Source organism: Dermacentor andersoni, chromosome 9 (genome assembly GCF_023375885.2).
Source record: "Dermacentor andersoni chromosome 9, qqDerAnde1_hic_scaffold, whole genome shotgun sequence".
Taxonomy (NCBI): domain Eukaryota; kingdom Metazoa; phylum Arthropoda; class Arachnida; order Ixodida; family Ixodidae; genus Dermacentor; species Dermacentor andersoni.
Genome location: NC_092822.1, coordinates 121,897,885 through 121,917,475, shown reverse-complemented (window position 1 = coordinate 121,917,475; position 19,591 = coordinate 121,897,885). Strand labels below are relative to the sequence as shown.

At 43.7% G+C, this 19,591-nt stretch overlaps 1 protein-coding gene across 3 annotated transcripts in view; it reads left to right on the top strand.

Annotated features, from left to right (window-relative positions):
- Nucleotides 1-19,591, top strand: part of LOC126529666 (muscle calcium channel subunit alpha-1-like) — a 607,411-nt gene that overhangs the window by 545,669 nt on the left and 42,151 nt on the right. For 2 of the 3 annotated variants that reach the window (XM_055069938.1, XM_055069937.1), the window contains exons 37-44: nucleotides 1,022-1,149; nucleotides 1,367-1,463; nucleotides 3,758-3,860; nucleotides 4,287-4,385; nucleotides 5,051-5,181; nucleotides 9,152-9,259; nucleotides 9,998-10,224; nucleotides 18,981-19,028. In XM_055069938.1, coding sequence (XP_054925913.1) covers nucleotides 1,022-1,149; nucleotides 1,367-1,463; nucleotides 3,758-3,860; nucleotides 4,287-4,385; nucleotides 5,051-5,181; nucleotides 9,152-9,259; nucleotides 9,998-10,224; nucleotides 18,981-19,028 — 941 coding nt within the window. The remainder of the gene's footprint in view (nucleotides 1-1,021; nucleotides 1,150-1,366; nucleotides 1,464-3,757; nucleotides 3,861-4,286; nucleotides 4,386-5,050; nucleotides 5,182-9,151; nucleotides 9,260-9,997; nucleotides 10,225-18,980; nucleotides 19,029-19,591) is intronic. The other variant, XM_050177179.2, reaches the window with a different exon arrangement.

Here is a 19,591-nt window from a genome sequence, read left to right as displayed (position 1 = left end):
AAAGCGCTTGCGTCTCAAAGACGATCGCCGACCGACACGATGTTCAAGTACGAGAAATGGAGGGAAAAGAAAACAAAGAAAGCTTTAACATGGAAGAAAGTAGCAAATAAATTTATTCGCTTTATTAACAGAATGCCTTTGAAATCCCATATTTGCTGCGTACAACCACTTCTGCTGGAAAAATGAACCTTTATGAGTTGCCCCTCTGGAGAGCTGCATGATTAGATGCCAAGCAGTGCAGACTTTTACAACGGTAATGGTATAATGCAGTTTACGATACGTGAAACCGTGAAGTGATAAGCCAAAATCGAAGAGAGAAAAGCTCTTTCATTGAGAGCACGCTTGGTTGTGATGGCAAATAGCTATATTTGTATGTAAAAGAGCATCGAATGGCAAATCGAACAAGCTATTCTTATGGAAAGATTAAGCACTTTCGTTTTTATGGTGCTTTGAGTGTACTCACACCAAGCATAATTTACGCAGCAACATTTCGTGCAGATAACGCACACAAGTGCTCTCATCCCTAAAAGTTATTTCCTGCCGCTTCGAATCTGATAAAGAACCGGAAAGAGAGGGGACGTACAACAGATATGCCTGAGCGTAGTCGCCTACTCGCGTGCAGATAAAGCCAATAAAATTAACGTTTGTGATAAGCTGACGTTTCCTGTCATTTTTTTTTCTTCTTTTATTAGTGAGTTGCAGTTTCTGAAACTCGGTTTATATGTTGGATTATACGAAGAATATTTGCTGAAATTTATATAAGACCATGAAACTCATATATACGAATAATAATTTATAATAGTTCAACTGAAACAATTTCTGCAACATCAAAAAGAATGCATAGGCGTTTAATATATTCGGAGCCGAGCAAACAATCTCACGAAATTTCATTATTGTCTATTTCTCCATCATGATTTTTGTTCTGTTAGCTCTCGTAACTCAAAATGTTGCTGTGCTTTTGTTATTTGTTTGTTGTAAAATAATGTGTACACGAGTCAGTGTCTTTTTTTTCTACATGCAGATCATCAACCTTTTTGTTGCCGTCATTATGGATAACTTCGACTACCTGACCCGTGATTGGTCGATCTTAGGACCTCACCACTTGGATGAGTTCGTTCGCCTATGGTCAGAATACGACCCGGATGCCAAGTAAGCTTTACTGTCGTTTATTACTGTCGATATATGGGCGGTATTGCCGCCCATATATCCGTTCGACTTGTATTCTGCAAAGGTTAATGAATTAGGACACTAAAACTCGTAACTAAGATTGCTTTCGATCTACTAGAGATTACACGAGGCTTATTTTAAACTACGATATGACAGTGTTGTTCACGATTCTTTTGAATCCGCGCACTTTCTCATCCAGAGGGCGCATCAAGCACTTGGACGTGGTGACGCTGCTGCGGAAGATCCAACCCCCTCTGGGATTTGGAAAGCTTTGCCCCCATCGGGTCGCCTGCAAGGTCAGCAGTTTTGCGTTCTTGTCTTTACCGAAAGCACCATTTGCGGGGGTTTCACTGCACGCCAAGCATATTTTCTGTGCAGGCACTTGCATAGGCCCTAGGGATCTGCGTATTTAGCCATGGTCGCTGTAAAGTTTTGTTTGCGGATGGAGCTCATTTCGTACAATGACTAAGATATGTGTTAGAGAGAACGACTACCCTCCATGGTGGCGTATTTCCGTGTAGAAAAAAATGTAAAAAAAAGAAGAAACATCTGGGTAGCACTCATTGGGGTACTTTAAAGAATCCGAAGAGTTCAAAATTGTGAAAGAAAAGAGGTCCGGTGTCCCCCTCTTCGGTGGGCCTCATAATCATATCGTGGTGTTGGTACCATAGTTTAGGGATAATGACTCCAAGTTGGCCAAGTCGGAACTGGTTCATTACAAACGATGTTCAAAACGAACACACAAGCGCCCCTATCGTTATTTGCGTGTCTTCGTTGTCTTCCGGATCGTTTATAATGAATGTGTCAGAGGGTGCTGGTTACTCATCTGCGCCACCCAAGGAGGACAAAGAAAAACTGCTGGAGTGGAAGGTCCCGTAGCTTCTTGCTAGGAAATGTGAAGCCAGCGCCTCCTCTATCTCTTTCTATGCCAGCCAGATGAAGCCGAACCGACCATTCACCACCCTCTTCTATCGTCCCTTCCTACTCTCCCCCGTCGGCTAGCGTTCGCGCCTGCTTTACGGTCGTGGGGGAGAGCACTACCTGGGTGGCGCCTCACGACGGAAGCGGGAGGAAGACTGACAGACGCGTCAGAACCAGACTGACGCACGCGGGACGCAAGCAGTCGTACAAGCTGGGTGGCGTCACACTGCGGCAACTCACTGAACTAAGGCTCACCGACGGCTCCCATTGGGGAGCGAGCGATTGCACTGGCATTGAAAAAAAAAAAAGAAAAGAGAAGGAGTTGGTGAAGCCAATGTTTGCCCCTCCTTCAGCTGAAATAGAGCCATGTCGAGGTGGTGTCCGCTTGCAGGTTAAGTGATTTGGCTCTGAAATCGTAAAGCTATAGCCTAATTAGAAAATAAAAGCTGGTTGTTCCGAAGAAAAATATTAATTTCTTCTGAATATTGATGACGTTCTCCCCAATACAATATGACAGGAGATTCAGATTTCACGCTAAAACCAGTAATACAGAGATGCGCGTAGATAACTATCTATCTGCTAAAATAAGTCGTGATTAATCAAGGTGGTTGAATAATTTGAGGAAATTAAGTCTTCCAAAAGCGCTTATTCATTGGTTTTATCGTGATACCGTGCCCACGCTGTGCGGCTTAACCTTCGGGACGACACGGTTTCCACTCCAGCAATTTTTCTTCAACCTTCTTGGTGCCACCTAAGCAGCAATTTTCAGTGCAACAATTCCGCAATAGTATCAGTAAAAATTAGCTCGATGAAAATTCGCTATGTGAATTTGCCTTGGACAAGCCTTTGACAAAAGTTGGTCCACCAGCCCAAACGTCGCTGAAACATACTGTGCTGATTCGACGTACGTCGTACTCTTTTTCTTCATTTTTCTACCGAGGCCAGCGTGATTTCCTCGGCCATATATACAGTACACAATTGTACTTATGGCACTAATAAGGGCACGAAATCTGCTTGATTTACCCGGAAATCCACCAATGTAAAAACATAATGCAGGGCCAACTCTTGCTGCTTACTGTATAAGGCTAAGTTTACGACCGGCATACGAACGCATGTGCTCTGAAGAGTTATCTTGGTGCAAAAATTACCCGACGTTGCTAGGAGCGAGATATCTTTGCGCACTGCGAAATGGGTATCTGCATCTTTGTTTTGTTCTCCGTAGACGCCGTCAACGGATCTGTTCAGCGGCCGCAACGCGTCATCGTAACGCCAGAAGCTGGCTCTTTGTTTAAAGCTTACTTGCTATACCACTCCAACATTGTGGACTTATATGTGATATTTCGCTATGGGTACACGTACAAGAAAAGAATTTTACTAAAAAATAAACTAAGCTGCGTGTGCAGGAGAAGTGTAAAGGCGGGTTAAAGTTAGATATGTCAAGCCGAAGAAATTTCGGCTTTTTTTCCGGCTCTCCCTTTTTCACCTTGTATCCAGTGGTGAAAAGAAAAATGATGAGGATGATGATGATGATATGGCTATGCAGTTGTCTCAAACAACTATATACGTACTTCCGATTGCAGCTAATGACATTGTGGCATCGATATGAGTGCTCTGTGTGTTCTTCTTTCTGGTTATTTAAATATGCATGCCCTTTTTTTTTCTCTTGCAGAAACTAGTATCAATGAACATGCCACTGAATAGCGATGGCACGGTCATGTTCAACGCCACTTTGTTTGCTGTAGTTCGTACTTCGCTCAAGATTAAAACAGACGGTAAGTGTGCAAAGTTTGCTCATTACAACTTTTTTGCATATGTACTCGCAGAGGAAGAATCGTTGCATGATTTCGAGAGCTTCCTAGAATATCCCAGACTATAGCTCTGCTTTTTCGTAGAAAGCGGAAGGTTCGACTGTCCTTATTCGCAACGGAAATTTAGGGTGCCTTAGTGCGCAAAGCAGAGCCTTGTATATTTCCTTAAGCTAGAAGCTCGGCCCGCTTGGTGTAGCATACTATATATCTTGCAGCACAAGCGCTTAGACGCAGTAGCGCGTGTCCTATGCTTCTGGTGCTATAAAATTTGAACTAAAACATTCTAAAGTACACTTAGTGACAACTTGCCATGCTTCTGCAGCAACACAACGTCCTATTTCTTTCACTGTTTTAAAAGTAATCGTCGTGTGTTAACCCTTATGTTGGCAGGGAATATTGACACTGCCAATGAAGAACTAAGAGCCATCATAAAGAAGATCTGGAAGAGGACCAGCCCCAAGCTACTCGACCAAGTGGTGCCGCCCGCAGGTACGGCCATAGCACGACGCATCACCTTCGCTGTACGGGTTCATCAGTGCACCACGTGTCTGCTAACAGCCGGACTTTCACCCTATCGCATATTGTACGAGCGAACCTCCCTATAGGAGAAAGCCATGCCCACGTCGGCTCGAGAGTGGGCACTGACGTGTCACAAGTAACATTGCGTGGTAAGGACGAAGGACAAGTCGAGACAGGACAAGTGCGTGCGCTTGTCCAACGCGTGCGCTTGACCTGTCTCGGCTTGTCCCCTTTCCTTACCGCGCTAGGTTACTTGTATCACGTTTGATAACCAACCTGCCGAAACCTATTCGCTTCTTAACTGACGCATCGCCCAATGTTGGGGTTGAATATTTTTCATTAATGTACTATATGCGTAACTTCAAAGTAGAACGGGAGTATGTATGAATGCCACTTCCAAAACAAACATGCGCTCGCCGCATCGCAATTTGGAACATATTGATGCGCGTTCATAGATGCTGATGCATGTTTTACACGGAATGACAGCTCATTACGCATGTTTTGTTTATCGCTTCACAGCAAACTCCATTGGAAGTTTACTGTTGCTTCCTGCGCGAACCTCAATACGTGTTTCTATTGATTCTTCATCGCATGTAACAATGCGTGTGCCGGCTTGTGATTCTGCCTCCTCTCAGCGGACGATGATGTGACGGTGGGGAAGTTCTACGCGACCTTCCTGATCCAGGACTACTTCCGGAGGTTCAAGAAGCGCAAGGAGGAGCGAGCATCGCAGAAGGAGCCCAACGAAAGCACCGTCGCCCTGCAGGCAAGTCACTTCATTCATTCATTTAACAACTTAACGTTCCGGAAAAGCTTGTCACCTGCTTTGCTTGCTGACATTTCTAATCCATAACTATATAAGATCACTCAACCAAATATTAAAGCGTCGATCTGGCTAACACTTCCACACACGACAAAATAAGCAAATAGCATAACGCTTTAGAGCAGGTCATAAGATGTAGCTTTGAGATAGCTGTACATTCTGATGAGCCACTCGAGGCACTTCGGGTGTATTCGCGGGTTCGTTTCGTGCTCGGAAGAACACTCTTATGTAGCACGTATTGTGCAACAGAAAGCTGCATCGGGAGTTTTTCATGTCGCTCTACAATTTTCTCATTGACACTTTTCATATAATTATAATATTTGAGAAGCTGATTAATATATAATTCTAACTACCAAATTAGGAGGAATGAAAAAAAAATTATTTGAGTATCAGCAAGCAGCGGCACAACATTACCTTGGTTCTGACCAGCCACGTGGCATTCGCATATTTCTAAACTCTGGCTAAAGTTAGCTGGGACATCCTGTACATTGGCCGCACTGGCAGACACATCAGTGACCGAGCACGGGCGTACGCGGGGCCGTTTAGAAAAGAAACAGTGTTCCACTCGCCGGCACACTGCACAGGTTGCGCGTGTGGGCCACTATTTCCAAGAATTCGGATTCCAGTCAAGGGAGGTGGCGCAATCGTGCGAGAATTGTTGGAGGCTTATCACATACGAAAGGGCATGGGGTTGAATTAGTGACACATTGGTCAGATTAAGAAGCTGGGAACATTGTTTTTAAATGAATATTCTAAAGCGTACTGAATTAGACAAGTGATATAAGTTCTTTATTATTATTTTTTATATCTCCAGGCTTTTAGAGTTTGGGAGCATAGCGCTTCCATCATCATTTTCCAGTGATCAGGATATCACGTTAGTTATGAGCTCCGACCTATCATGTCTTGTCCTCTGTGGTGTTGTCCTCGTCAGCGCAATAAAAAGTGTAATAATTACATAGGTTCTCGAATAGAGATCGTATCACCTAAGCGTGTTGACTGATCGCGCGTCAATGGTAACTCTGGCGTATCCCAGTGCTCAATCCGGGGTCCCCAGTTGTTTATTATCTTAATCGGGAACGCGGTAGCTCAAACAAGATTGTACTGTTGATAACTGCGTTCTGTATTCAGACAGGTCGATTGCATTTACGTGAAGTCTTTTCTCAGTTTTCTAAACGGAACAGTAATGGTACACGTCAGTTAGGTACACAAACAGTTGATGTTAATTTAGAAAAAGAAACTAGCACTGGAGTTCTCATGCGTTGATAAAAATTAAAAGCAGGCATGTGTGGGCTCTTCTTCATTTCAGCTCAGTTTTCTGGCTACCACTCTTTTCTGAGGGTATAATATAGCTTCACTGAACATATTATCAACCTATTCGATATATTTGGGGCCGGTATGTCCGTTATTATTCCAAATCACCGCAATCAAGCGTGTTATATATGAAACATTTGGTGCGTAGACGTAATTCGGATAGCGAGTTACTCAAACTTGTTCGTACAAAAAGATTCACCAAACACCTATCGTTCATTATACTCTTTCTCGCTAGCCTACCCGGCAGAGTAATTTCTGTCACACTGTTCAGCTCAGTTCCTTACTGGGCCAGATCAAATTTTTTTGCTCTTTTTTTTCCTCATACGGGAGGGTCAGAAGGGCCAGAGGGTCTTTGCTTGTACTGCCGGCGGACAAATTCAGCAACAAATTGTTTTAGTGTGTTATGCAGCCGAATCAGTCTCTTCTGCTTGGTCGTGTTCTCCCATTGGTGAAAATTGCATCGCAAGAAATTAGTCAAGCAGAAGCTTCGCCTTCGATTTATTCGCGAGATTTCGATGCAGGGCACGGAACATTCGTAGCTTCTTTCATTTCGAGGCTTATATCATTTCTAGCACATCACTAAAAGGACCTTTCCAGTCTACAGTTAGTTTTTGTTTCGTACTTTGTCATTAAGTTTCAGTTCCGAGTGAACCATGCTTTCATAACGTAGGCGCGTGCTTGTCTTTCGAGATTTTATGCATTTAAGTGCACTGGTACCTTCATTAGAAGAAACGACGATACCTTATCTCAAGAAGCACGCCTACCTTCTCTTCTCAGGCGATTTCACATCCTAACAGTACAAACTTTTCTAAAGATATATGCATCACCACAGAGGAGGTCACAATATGATTTCGTTAATGAACCGGCCTCGTTTTTTAACTATCAGTGGTATCGCACACGTTGCCATGAAGTTGATTTCGCTCAACAACTGTTGGACCCATTAAACGTTCGCCTATGCGAGGTGATCTTACTAAATTCCTCGGTTCCGTGTTTCAAAATTGGATTTGATCATATTTTTCCAAATAATGCTAAACATCTTCCCTATCAATATCTGAATAGTATTCCGGAAGAACACCTTGCACACCTGGATACACAGATCGGTATAGCAACTGATGCTTCCGTCTGTGAAGAAAAGGTAGGTGTGGGCATTTTATCACCACATCTAAATTGGTCTTGTTCGATTCGGCTACTTGACTTCAAGCCTATTTTCAGCCGGAATTATTCGCAATTGTCCTAGCTTTACGCAGATTACCACCATCTCTGTCATCAGCCATAAATTTAATTGCTTGCGTATCTGTCTGCTCTTCACTTAATTACCATGCCCAAATTGTCAGCATTAAAAACTTTCTATTCTCTTGCCCCAAGACACTAACGCCTCGTTCGTTTAGTGTGGGTGCCAAGTCACAAGGGTGTAGCCTTAAACCAATATACACATACTCTCGCAGTAGCATGCCACGATGGTCTTATAATCCTTACTTTACCTTCACCGGATTTCCTTACTGCGGCGCGATACAGAAAACATACTACTAGAAATAAGTTCGCGCAATCACCATTGGCAACATCTTGTTTCCCACCCGCCGTGGTTGTTCAGTGGCTATGGTGTTAGGCTGCTGAGCGCGAGGTCGCGGGATCGAATCCCGGCCACGGCGGCCGCATTTAGAAGGGGGAGAAGTGTGGAAACACCCGTGTACTTATATTTACGTGCCCGTTAAAGAACCACAGGTGGTCGAAATTTCCGGAGTCCCCCACTACGGCGTGCCTCATAATCCAAAAGTGGTTTTGGCACGTAAAACCCCATAATTTAATTAACATCTGATTTCCCGCATCTCAGTTTTACTTGGAACAACAAATGGTGCTCTACTAGAAAAATTGAAATAACGATAACAAAACTAGGGTGCCGAGTCCCACCACTGAACCTTTAACTCGACAGGTCTGGTCTGGCTATATCGCCCTTCTGCCCTTTATGCAATGCGAGAGAATTTCTGGAACACTTGTTTTTCGACATGACGCCGTTTTATTATTCAGCGGAAAAGATTTTTAGAAGAACCCTTCCTAGAGCTTGGCTGGAATTTCCCTCTTCCTGTAACTCTTTCCTTTGGGGCTACCGTACTGGGTTACAGCCACAGAAACGTTTGTGAAGCCCTGCGCTTCTTTCTGCGTGAGACAAAACGCATTGCATGTTAGAATTCTTCTAAATGCTTATAATTTTCGCAAAATACCTACATGATTGATGATTCATACCTGTAACAGTAGGCACTTTAAGTCTCATTTGCAAGATACTTATTTCATTTCACCCTAATTTATTAAATATATGCTAGCAGTTCCTTCACCGCCCAATATTCATGGCCTATCCCGTAGAGTGGCTTGTGCCATTTCACTAAGGAATAAGAACAAGAACAAGTACAAATGTGTTTTTGAGTGTTACAATTTTCGTGCCGACGGCATATAAGACGCTTGTCTCCTAACCTTTCTTACGTGACTGGTGCATGTGTGTCTTGTGTTAGTGGAAGCGCGCGTAGCATGAGGCTACAGACGGTGTTCGAAAATCACCACTCGTGCCTCCTTGAACAAGCCGGCTGATAGAAACTCGCTGCTTCCGTAGGCGGGCCTCAGAGAACTGCACGAGATGGGGCCTGAAATCCGACGCGCTGTATCCGGGAACCTGGACCAGGATTTCGAAGAAGGACAAGACAACGAACCTATGCACCGAGTGAGTACACGCCATTGGCTACACGCATTTTGCAAGACAACGGCATCTCGCCATCATTGGAACAGACACAGTGGAGGTCGCTTTGTCGTCTTCGTGAGCAACTTGTTTGCTTGTGCTCGTGCAATCTCAGTACGCCTGTGTTGCTGCGCGTGTCAAGAAAGACTTGCAGCTAAACTTGTTGGTGTTGGGGGAATGTAAGGTCTCTGAAAGAGAGCCTGCTTCATTTAGGCGGAATTTATGTGCAAGACGTCACGTACCAAACGCAAAGAAAGATGTTAAATTGTCCTTCCAAGATTACAGTATAATAATTGCCGTACGCTGGCTTATGAGGCACTTAGCACGCGCTTTTGAGTGAACAGCGCCAGAAAATGAAACATCTAAAATAAAAGATACCGTGCTGTTCGTTGTGCCTTTCTTTCCTCTTCACGCTCATCCCGCTTTACACTCCGAAATTGTACTTTTATTGCGACCAAGTGTGTCGATAACATAGCGAGGAGGCACACAAGAACGAAAAGGAGACCGCATGACACGCACTTTGACTAACACCTGAGTGTTTATTTTGGAAGCGAGTGCTAAAACAAAGACAACCGAAAACGCTGGGAGTGCAGATGTATTGCGTAGAAACAGTGGGTGGGCACAACTTGTTTTATGATTCAGTTACCGCGGCCATTATTCGGCACACGATAGCGTTCGCTTGCGTCGCTGACCGTATCGCCGCTTGTGTCGCAACGCGTGCAGCGCAACCACACCCTGTTCGGGAGCATGTGGTCGTCGATGCGGGCCGCGAGCCGGCCGCACAGCGGCGTGTCGGGGGCGACGCGCGCCCCTCCGCCGCAGGGCTACCAGCACGCGAGGGTCTCGCCGACGGCCTCGCTCGACCACCGGCTGCCGCAGCGCGCGTCCAACCACGTGCAGCTGCGCTCCAAGCACGATGGCACTGTGGCCTCGCCCAGGAGTCCTTCCAGGTACGCTCGTCCAGTGGGCCAGGCCCGAACGTGACCGATGCTGCTCTTCTGCCGTTGTTCGCGTGCTTTCTCGCGTTTTTGGCCTCTGGCAACGTGTACTTGCGCTTAGAGAGGGCGCTTCATTTGACAGGCTTTTGGCGTATGCCCCTCTTTAGAATACCTTGACGGACGTCTTCCGGATGGCACGTGATCTGTAAACTGATGCAGCATTCTCGGTGCTCTATCTCACCCATTTCGTTCAGTTTGACCTGGTCAACCAGTGAGGAACAAGATTCATCAGCGCGCCTCTGAGCAAAAGACCACCATTTTTTGTTTAGAGTCTTTCACTGATAATCCCATTAAACCAGCGTCGAGCATGTGAAGACGCACAACGAACGCGCAGCACATTTATGGTCCCTGGTCTTTATTGGCCGACGCGAACGGTAGCTTTCGCTGAACTGCACGTGTAGTTGGTCATATAGCGTATGCGTATCACAATTCTTTTGCGCTCTAAGCCGTGTAGTCACGCATGTACACAGACTGCCTTGGGCCTGCAAGGGAGGCTGTGAGCGGATAGCCTTTGCAAGCTATGCGCCTGCTTGGTCATAATCACCGAGCCTTACCCAGAAGTAATTGAGTTTGGAACTTGTAACTGCCACACTATTTGCCACATAGACTTTCCCAAGGAAGTCAATTCATTCACTTGCGACATCTGTCCGGCAGCTTCTTTTGACCGTGCACATGGAACTCTTCCGTCTGTAGGTATAACCACTGCTTTGAAGCATTAGTAGCCTCCACGTGATTCCCAAATTTCTGACCTTTCAGATGCTTTTTGGGAATTTGTTGAAACATAATACAAAGAAGCAGGAGAGATGCTGGCAGAAATCGTAGAAAGGAATAAACTGCGAATAATGAAAACCTTTTTCAGGAAGCATACCAACAGAAAGTGGACCTGGGAAAGCCCTAATAGTGAAACAAGAAATGAAATTGACTTCCTACTCTCTGTCGATCCCAGCATAGTGCAGGATGTATAAGTGTTAGGTAGGGTAAAGTGCAGGGATCATAGGTTAGTGAGGCCTAGGATTCACCTCAATTTGAAGAGAGAAAGAGTAAAGTTGGTCAAGAAGAAACAGGCCAACCTAGACGCAGTAACGGTAAAAACAGACCAATTGAGGTTGTCACTTCCAAACAGATATGCAGCCTTAGAACAGAGCGATGAAGATGACATAGAAGCAATCAATGAAACCGTAACTAGGTTGGCTTCAGAAGAAGCAGTTGAAGTGGGAGGCACCAAGGCAACAGGTAGCACAGCTCTCCCAAGTAACAAATGACCTAATAAAACAACGACAAAGAATGAAAGTGTCCAACTGAAGAGATAAGGTAGAATTCGCGGAACTGTCAAAGCTGGTCAACAAGGCGAAAATAAGAGATATTCCAAATTATAATGAAAAACTGAAGAAGCCGTAAATAATGGAGACAGTCCGAAATCAGTGAGAAGGAAACTTGGCATAGGAAAAACCAAGGTGTATCTGAAAGATAAGCAGGGTAATATCATCAGCAATCTCGAAGGTATAGTAAAAACAGCCGAATAATTCTATACTGACCTGTACAGTACCAAGAGGAGCCACGATATCTCCATTCGACACTGTAATGAACAGGTTGCAGAGACTCCTCCTATAACTAGCGATGAGCTCAGAAGGGCCTTGAAAGACATGAATCGGAGAAGAGGGGCAGGAGAAGATGGAATAACAGTCGATTTATTCAAAGATGACGGAGGCCTAATGCTTGAAAAACTTGCGGCTCTCTATACGAAGTGTTTGTCGACTTCAAGGCTCAAAGAAAATTGGAAAAATGCAATTATAGTAATACAAGAAAGTGAGACGTTAAAGAATTGAAAAATTGTAGGCCCATTGGCTTACTCCCAGTATTATATAAAATATTCACCAAGACAATTTGTAATAGAATAAGGGCAACATCGGATCTTAGTTAACGAAGAGAACAGGCTTGTTTCAGGAAGGGATACTCTACAATGGATCACTTCCATGTCATTAATCAGGTAATCGAGAAATCCGAAGAGTACAGTCAGCCTCTCTATATGGCTTTCATAGATTGCGAAAAAGCATTTGATTCAGTAGAGATACCAGCAGTCATAGAGGCATTACGTAATCAAAGAGTGCAGAGAGCTTGCGTAAATGTCTTACAAAATATCTACAGAGATTCCACAGCCAACTTAATTAACACAAGAAAAGTAGGAAGATTCTTATAAAGAAGGGGGTCAGACAAGGAAACACCATCTCACCAATGCTATTCACTACGTGCTCGGAAGAAGTATTCAAGCTATTAAGCTAGGAAGGTTTAGGAGTAACAATCGACGGCGAATATCTCAGCAACCTTTGTTTTGCAGATGACATTGTTCTATTCAGCAACACTGCAGACGAGTTACAACAAATCTTAACAGAGAGAGTGTAAGAGTGTGCTTGAAGATTCGTATGCAGAAGAAAAGATAATGATCGATAGCCGGGCAAGGGAACACGAGTTCAGGATCGTAAGTCAACCTCTAGAGTCTATGAAGGAGTACGTTTACATAGGTCAATTAATCGCAGGCAACTCTGATCATGAGAAGGAAATTGAGAGAGTAAGAATGGTTTGGAGCGCACACGGGAAACATTGCCAGCTCCTCACTTGAAGGTTACTATAATCATTGAAAAGTAAGGTGTACAATCTGCATTTTACCGGTGCTGACATATCGTGCAGAGACTTGGAGACTGACAACGAAGCTTGAGAACAAGTTCAGGACTGCACGAAGAGCAATGGAACGAAGAGTGGTAGGCGTAACGTTAAGAGACAGAAAGAGAACGGTTTGGATCAGAGAGCAAACGGGTATAGCCAATATTCTAATTGGCATTAAGATAAAAAATTGAGCTGGTCAGGTCACGTAATGCGCAGGTTAGATAGCCGTTGCACCAGTAGGCTTACAGAATGGGTACCAAGAGAAGGAAAGCGCAGTGGAGGACGGCAGTAGACTAGGTGGGCCGATGAAATTAGGAAATTCGCGGACGCTAGTTGGAATAGGTTGGCGCAGGACAGAGGTAATTGGAGATCGCAGGGAGAGGTCTTCGTCCTGCTGTGAACACATAATAAGCTTATGATGTTGACGATGACGAATACGCGAGGTTGGGGGAATATGGTGGATGGCTATTAAGGTGAGAACATCAGCTGTTGGTTATTCATATTCAGGCAGGGGCAGCGCTACGAACGCGGACGAAAGAGAAGACACATAGAAACCGGCACGTCGCCGGAAATATGATTGCAGTATGTTTTGAAAAACTAAGGAAATCAGTCTTCCTATTCTCTTACCTGTAGAGCATGACGAGGCAGTGCCATGCTAGAGGATGGCACCTTCAGTGAGGCTTTCTTCACATTGTTTTAAATATTTACCCTCAACGTCGTCTTTACAGCATAGTAATATTCAGCATTATTGGATGAAGCCATCTATAAGAATCGCACAAACAGCACTCCCTTATTATCCCACAAAAATGTTGCTACTTGCTTTGCTACAGCACCAAACTTCATCTACAGTATTTCAGTGGCGTGGGGAAACTACTTTGCCTTCATTATTTAGGCTGTCCCTTTGACTCGTGATCATAACAGTAGGTTCATGTCTCATTACCAGGCACCAGTTTTTCTAGGAAATTAGTCTGAATTCTTTCACAATATTCTAAAACATCCTTAGATGTCGCCACATGTTTCCTCTTTTGTTCAGTTCTCAAAAGTTCCGGATCCACTTTGCTCCAAGGTTTCTCATTTCAATTATTATTTTAATGGGGGATTGCACCAACTCTCTCACGCAACATTTTGAGGTATGTAGCAATACCTTTTGCTAATCGGTGGCCCTCAATGATCATGTCATGTATGGCGTTCACATTTGCAAACAGAAACTAACCGTTCTATCGGGTTCCCACTTCCAACACTAAAACGACGTGTTCTAAAATTGACAACCCAAGGTTGAACTGCAGCATATGAAGAGCCACTGTCACTCGGCGTGTGTGACAATTCATCTGGGATCTGCTTGACATTTTTTCTTTAGAGTAACATAAATTTAACTATGGTCCTATGCTCTTCCACATTCAATTCTTCTGGATGTGTGGTCATGTTCATTTTGAATTTAAGAAATAAGGATAAGCTTAAAACATAGGTAACTGACTCTGCGCCATTGAATACTGACATATTTGTCACAGCACACAGCGATATTATACATAGCAAGCTAAATTGCTTTCGGAGAAAGGCTCCATACTTATCAGGTTCAGATTTGTTGGTTACAAGAAAGTAATTACACCACCAGAAATACACAGGCGAGAGTTCCAAAGAGAAAGAACTGTAAAGGGGCCTTCGGTGAATAATACAACATTCATGGTCATATCTACACTCTCAAAATGAACGCTATTATCAAATAACATCGAGATATTAAATACATTATTAGAAATTTGATTTCATTTCAAATCAAGCAAACATGAAAAACACAGCATAAAATAAAGCCGGGAACAAGGCTGGCTCAAAACAACATGAATGAAACACAAAAAGTGACATGTAGGAGAGAAGTCTAGTACACCGGAAGGATCGTTGTAGAGTTATCACAGTAAATGATACTTACGGTAATTTTGAAAGATTTCAAGAAAAGTACAGGATCTTGTAGTTTATTGCAATGAATAATACAGAGAAATTGTAGCGAATGCTGATGTTCTTGCCGTAATTTGTATGAAACAGCAATAACAGGAAATTGTTATTAGCCGCAAATCTGGTTAAATTTTCATTCTGCCAAAGCACAACTGCAATAATCGCAAGCATAAGGTTATTATGAAACAACTTGTGGAGTAAGCCGACTAAGTTAAACGGGAAGAAATTATCAACAGGGAAGATGTTGTACAAGTGAAATAACAAAGAGGCATTTGATTGCATGGAACTAGCCGTGATAATGCGTATTGACTGATTTTGGATGTGTTGTGTTGATGATAAGTGACAAGAGTTCGCGTTGCGCCATAAAACAATACCTTAAATAATGTGACTATGAATGAAAGCAAAATACAACGCTAGCAGAGCCTCACGAGGAAAAAAAGGGGCGACCTTTGATTAATACGCGCTTACCAAACGCAGTCTTTTGCTTGAGATGACGGAAGTGACAGGGAAATGTACGGTTAGAGCCGAGACGTGTATGCCAAGAAAAGTAGCATCGTTGCTAGCGGGAAATGATTGAATTCCAAGATTTAGTTCAGGAATAAAAGTTAAGGGCGTCAGCACCTTTGAACAACATAAATTGAAGTTCTAGAGGATGACCTGCAGTCATAAGTTCTGCGGGCTTTTACGTGGCAGTTTTCTGTCCTTAAGTATTTCCATTTATCTTCCATTTTGAGTGCCAGCGCCTTCGAGAACACTTTCTTGTTGTCTTTACAGTTTGAATAACGGCGCAAGGACGGCAGAGGGAACACAATAGAGAACAGAGCGCTCTGTTCTGTCTTTTGTCCCCTCTGCTGTCCTTGCGCTATTATTCAAACTTTAAGGCATGTTTTACCAGCAAGGCCGAATCCTACACCCTTGTTGTCAGTGGCAAAGTGGTCATTCACATAGATTGGAATGTTAGGGCCGCCAGTAAAACCAATGTGGTCAGTGCGAAGCCTAGCCCTTCGCGCCTTACTGATGAACTCATTTTTCTTATCGCGTGAGCAGAAGCGAGCAATGATGCTCTTTTAATTTGACCTAAGGCAACACGGCGAGCCATGTCGATATCGGTGGCTAAGATAGGGTACTCGATAGCATCGCGAATGTGCCTCAGAATGGCTCGCCAATCTTCACCCTGCCATATAGGGATTGCCTTAATTTCCACATTATTCGCCACTATAAGTTCGGCAACCTCTCGTACCTTAGCTTTCACGGTGTAATGTTTCGCTTGCGAAAGATTGGTTTCCCCATCTGACGTTGCGAGTCTAGGCTATTTCGTATCACGCTTTTACATATACAATTTGAATTCTTGTTTTCATTTCAAATCGAACACTGAAAAAAACAACACCAAAGGTTAGACGTCGCTTCTCATACCTGGCTGCTCTTGGAATGAAGGAGCCTGGGTCCACTGGCGCAAAATCATGGCTCTAAATTTCAGACACCGTGCCATCTGGAAGACACTGCATGTAGCAAGCAATGTGGGCGCAGTGTAATGTGGGCGCAGTGTAATGCAACCGTACTCCTGAAAGCATGCCACGAGATACGTATGTCCTTACTGGCGATTAAAAAAACGGCAAGCATGTATGTACCGATGATCGGTTAGGAATTGGTACCAATTATATACGTAGTCTGAGTGCAGGCACGCTTGCGCTTGAGAGCAATGAACCATTACGACTCCGAACGTTTACGTGATATTGCATCGTACCCTGTGCTTACTATAGATCCCGCATGTACTCAGTAATGAGCACAATGAACATGGACAAGCTGGCAGTAGTATTTGGCGGGTGGCTTCACAGTGACACACGTTTTGTCATGTGACATCCCTGAGGAGTAAACTGCAAGTAAGACTATGCGGCGAGTCCTGGGGGCTTCTGTGTCCTAAATCGTGCGCGCCTTCAAGTTCAGTGAATTTATCATGCCTACATTAGTGATTATTGTCACCCTGTGCATTTGACATTTCGTTTATTTATGAGCATAGGCAAGAGGAAGTGTGCTTGTTGGAAAGGAACTTTCCTAATCTCACAGTAGCAGTGCTTCCTCGAGCACTGCTATATATATATATATATATATATATATATATATATATATATATATATATATATATATATATATATATATATATATATATGCGTGTAGAGTGGTGTCCATGCCCCATACACCATTGCTGGGTGGTCACTGAACGACTTTATTGCGAGTGAATGCAGACGTGCACGGCCAGCTGTGTCAAATGGGACCCTCGCTCTTATTTTGTTTGTGTTTTCTGTGTTGTCTCTTTCTCTCTCTCTCTACGTTTATCTTTCTCTTTCCATGGCGGAGGCACGTCGTGCGAGCTCGTGACAAAGTGCTCGAGCTCCTCTGGCTCTCCTGCTGGTATTTTCTTTCGCAAACTCTGCCTACGGCTTCCTGTCTAGTTTCCCAGTCTTATATATATTATGCGACTAGGAAACTACATTGCCTTGCAACTTCTCTCGCCCTTCTTTTCCTTATTTCCTTCTGTTGTTCCTTTTACCCGCTCCAGTGTTTCTCACCAAAGCGTGAATTGTATGCCTGAAGTTATGCACGAAAGCATCGTGTTCTACATTGCTTATTCGGTAACGTTCTTGAACAGTGCACAGTCGACGCGGTTGGGAGAGTAAATATCTGCTCGTCCAACGCCCTCTTTTCATTTATCCCTGATAGGCTCCCTTGATTCCTGTGCAAGATTACTTAGAACCTGAAAAGCTATTCTGAATGAAGACTTCTACTAGGCTGCCTCTCATTGACATATATTGTCACGTACTGTCTCGTGCCTTTTACATTAAAGAAAAATGAATCCTTGACATACATATTTTGATAGGCGATGAATGTTTTCCTTTCTGAAATTCTAGGGCTATTCGTACCAGATAAAATAAAGCATGAAAGATTTACAGATCCAGATCATTAAGTAGCATTCCCGATGAATTGAAACTCCACTTGGCGTGCCTATCTTTAATTAACAGTCGGGTGAGTCTGTCACGTGACGTCCTGAGTAGCCAGGTGCAGTGTAGTCGTGTTAAGCGATTGTGTATAGGCGTTCAAAGCAATACTGTCAGAAGCAGAACGAAAGTGTACACCTGCGCTGGTGAGCTTTGCCTTGTTTTTTTGAGTGCACGTTGTAAAAGGGATGCCCAGTCCTGATACGGATGAATATTGAAGTGCCAAAAACAAATTCGCTGCAAGTAACTGCCATCGTGATTCAAGGAACAGTTGCTGCATGTGCGAAATGTGCCATCAACGACTGAAGTACTTTTTTTTGTTTATCTAAATTTTATTTCTGATTCATATGGCAGTTAGGCTTGTATAGGAACGTTTTCATCGTCACGCTTTTTCAGAACCAAAAATAATTTAGCCATGTTTGAAGGTTTGCATGCCAGCGAAAAAAAAGAGAACGATTAATGGGTATTGCGTTCGTCATTTGCACGGAAGCATGTAATTCTTTCAGAAACATTCAAGCATGCGTTTTGGCGTAAACACTATTAGAGCCAGCCTACCTGCCTGTTCGCATGTATGTCATAATTGCAGAGAATGTTTTCATTCATGCCACGGACCATTTTTACACTATTAAAAGCAGTATAAGTTAAGTGGCCTGCAGATCGGCGCTGTACCATACCGTTTGTTCATTGGTGCATTGGTCGGGTGATTTTGTTGATGATCTCGCTTATTTACTTCTCTATGTCCATCTGACGTAATAGTTCTGCGGAAGCCCGCAAACAGGAGAGAAGAAATTAATAAAGGGAAAATTAGACATTCACCCAAACTTAGCAAATTGCTACAAAGGAAACCCATACAGGTTCCTCAAAAGAAAAGCAGAAAGATTGTTTCGAGGAACCCGTATGGGCTTCCCTTGTAGCAGTTTGCTACGTTTGGGTGGATGTATCATTTTCCCTTTATTCTGTCTTCATCTGTATGCAATGTGGCCATGGCGAGGCTGGCTGCCTGTGAAAATTTCTTATGATCTTCATACGGCACGTGTTTCGGTATCTGCGCTTTCCTCGTGCACGTACGTCCGTCGCCAGCGTATTGATTGTTTCTTGCGCCTTCTGCAGCTCCACACGAACGCCCTCCTTTCGTGCCCACTCTCCTCCTGCATGCGCGTAAGCCTCTACAACTCTCTCCTTGCACATCTCAAGTTGTTTCGCGCTTATTCTGGACGCACGATATGGCGTCTATATGGACTGTTAGCCTAACTGCCCAGCGTCCTCTCGATCATTTTAGTGTTCTCCATTCAGACGTGAATTGCGTGAAATATGTAATTAGTCATAGTGAACTTGCGAAAGAGCGTTTTACACCTGGGGCATTGGGAAAGAAACAGGTAAAACAAACATGGCGCAGTTTACCTACCATCTGCTTGTGTCGTGTGTGTAAAACGATTTTGCAAGTTTACTATAGACTACCAACTCGCTGTATTTCAAACCCTGCTAAGGTGGTTTCACCCAGGAAACTTTGTTAAACGAAGTAGGTCTCTGCGTGAACTGAAGCTTGGTACGCGAAGAAGGATTTCAACTCCCAAAGCACAACACATTATTTCGATACGCTGATATTCATATATCAAAATACCAATTTCAGCGCGGGGGACTTAACGAAGATTCCATAGTAGCGTTCTTGATACGCTGTGGCCAAGTTTCAGTTACGGAGTGTACCGACAATTAGTTACTGA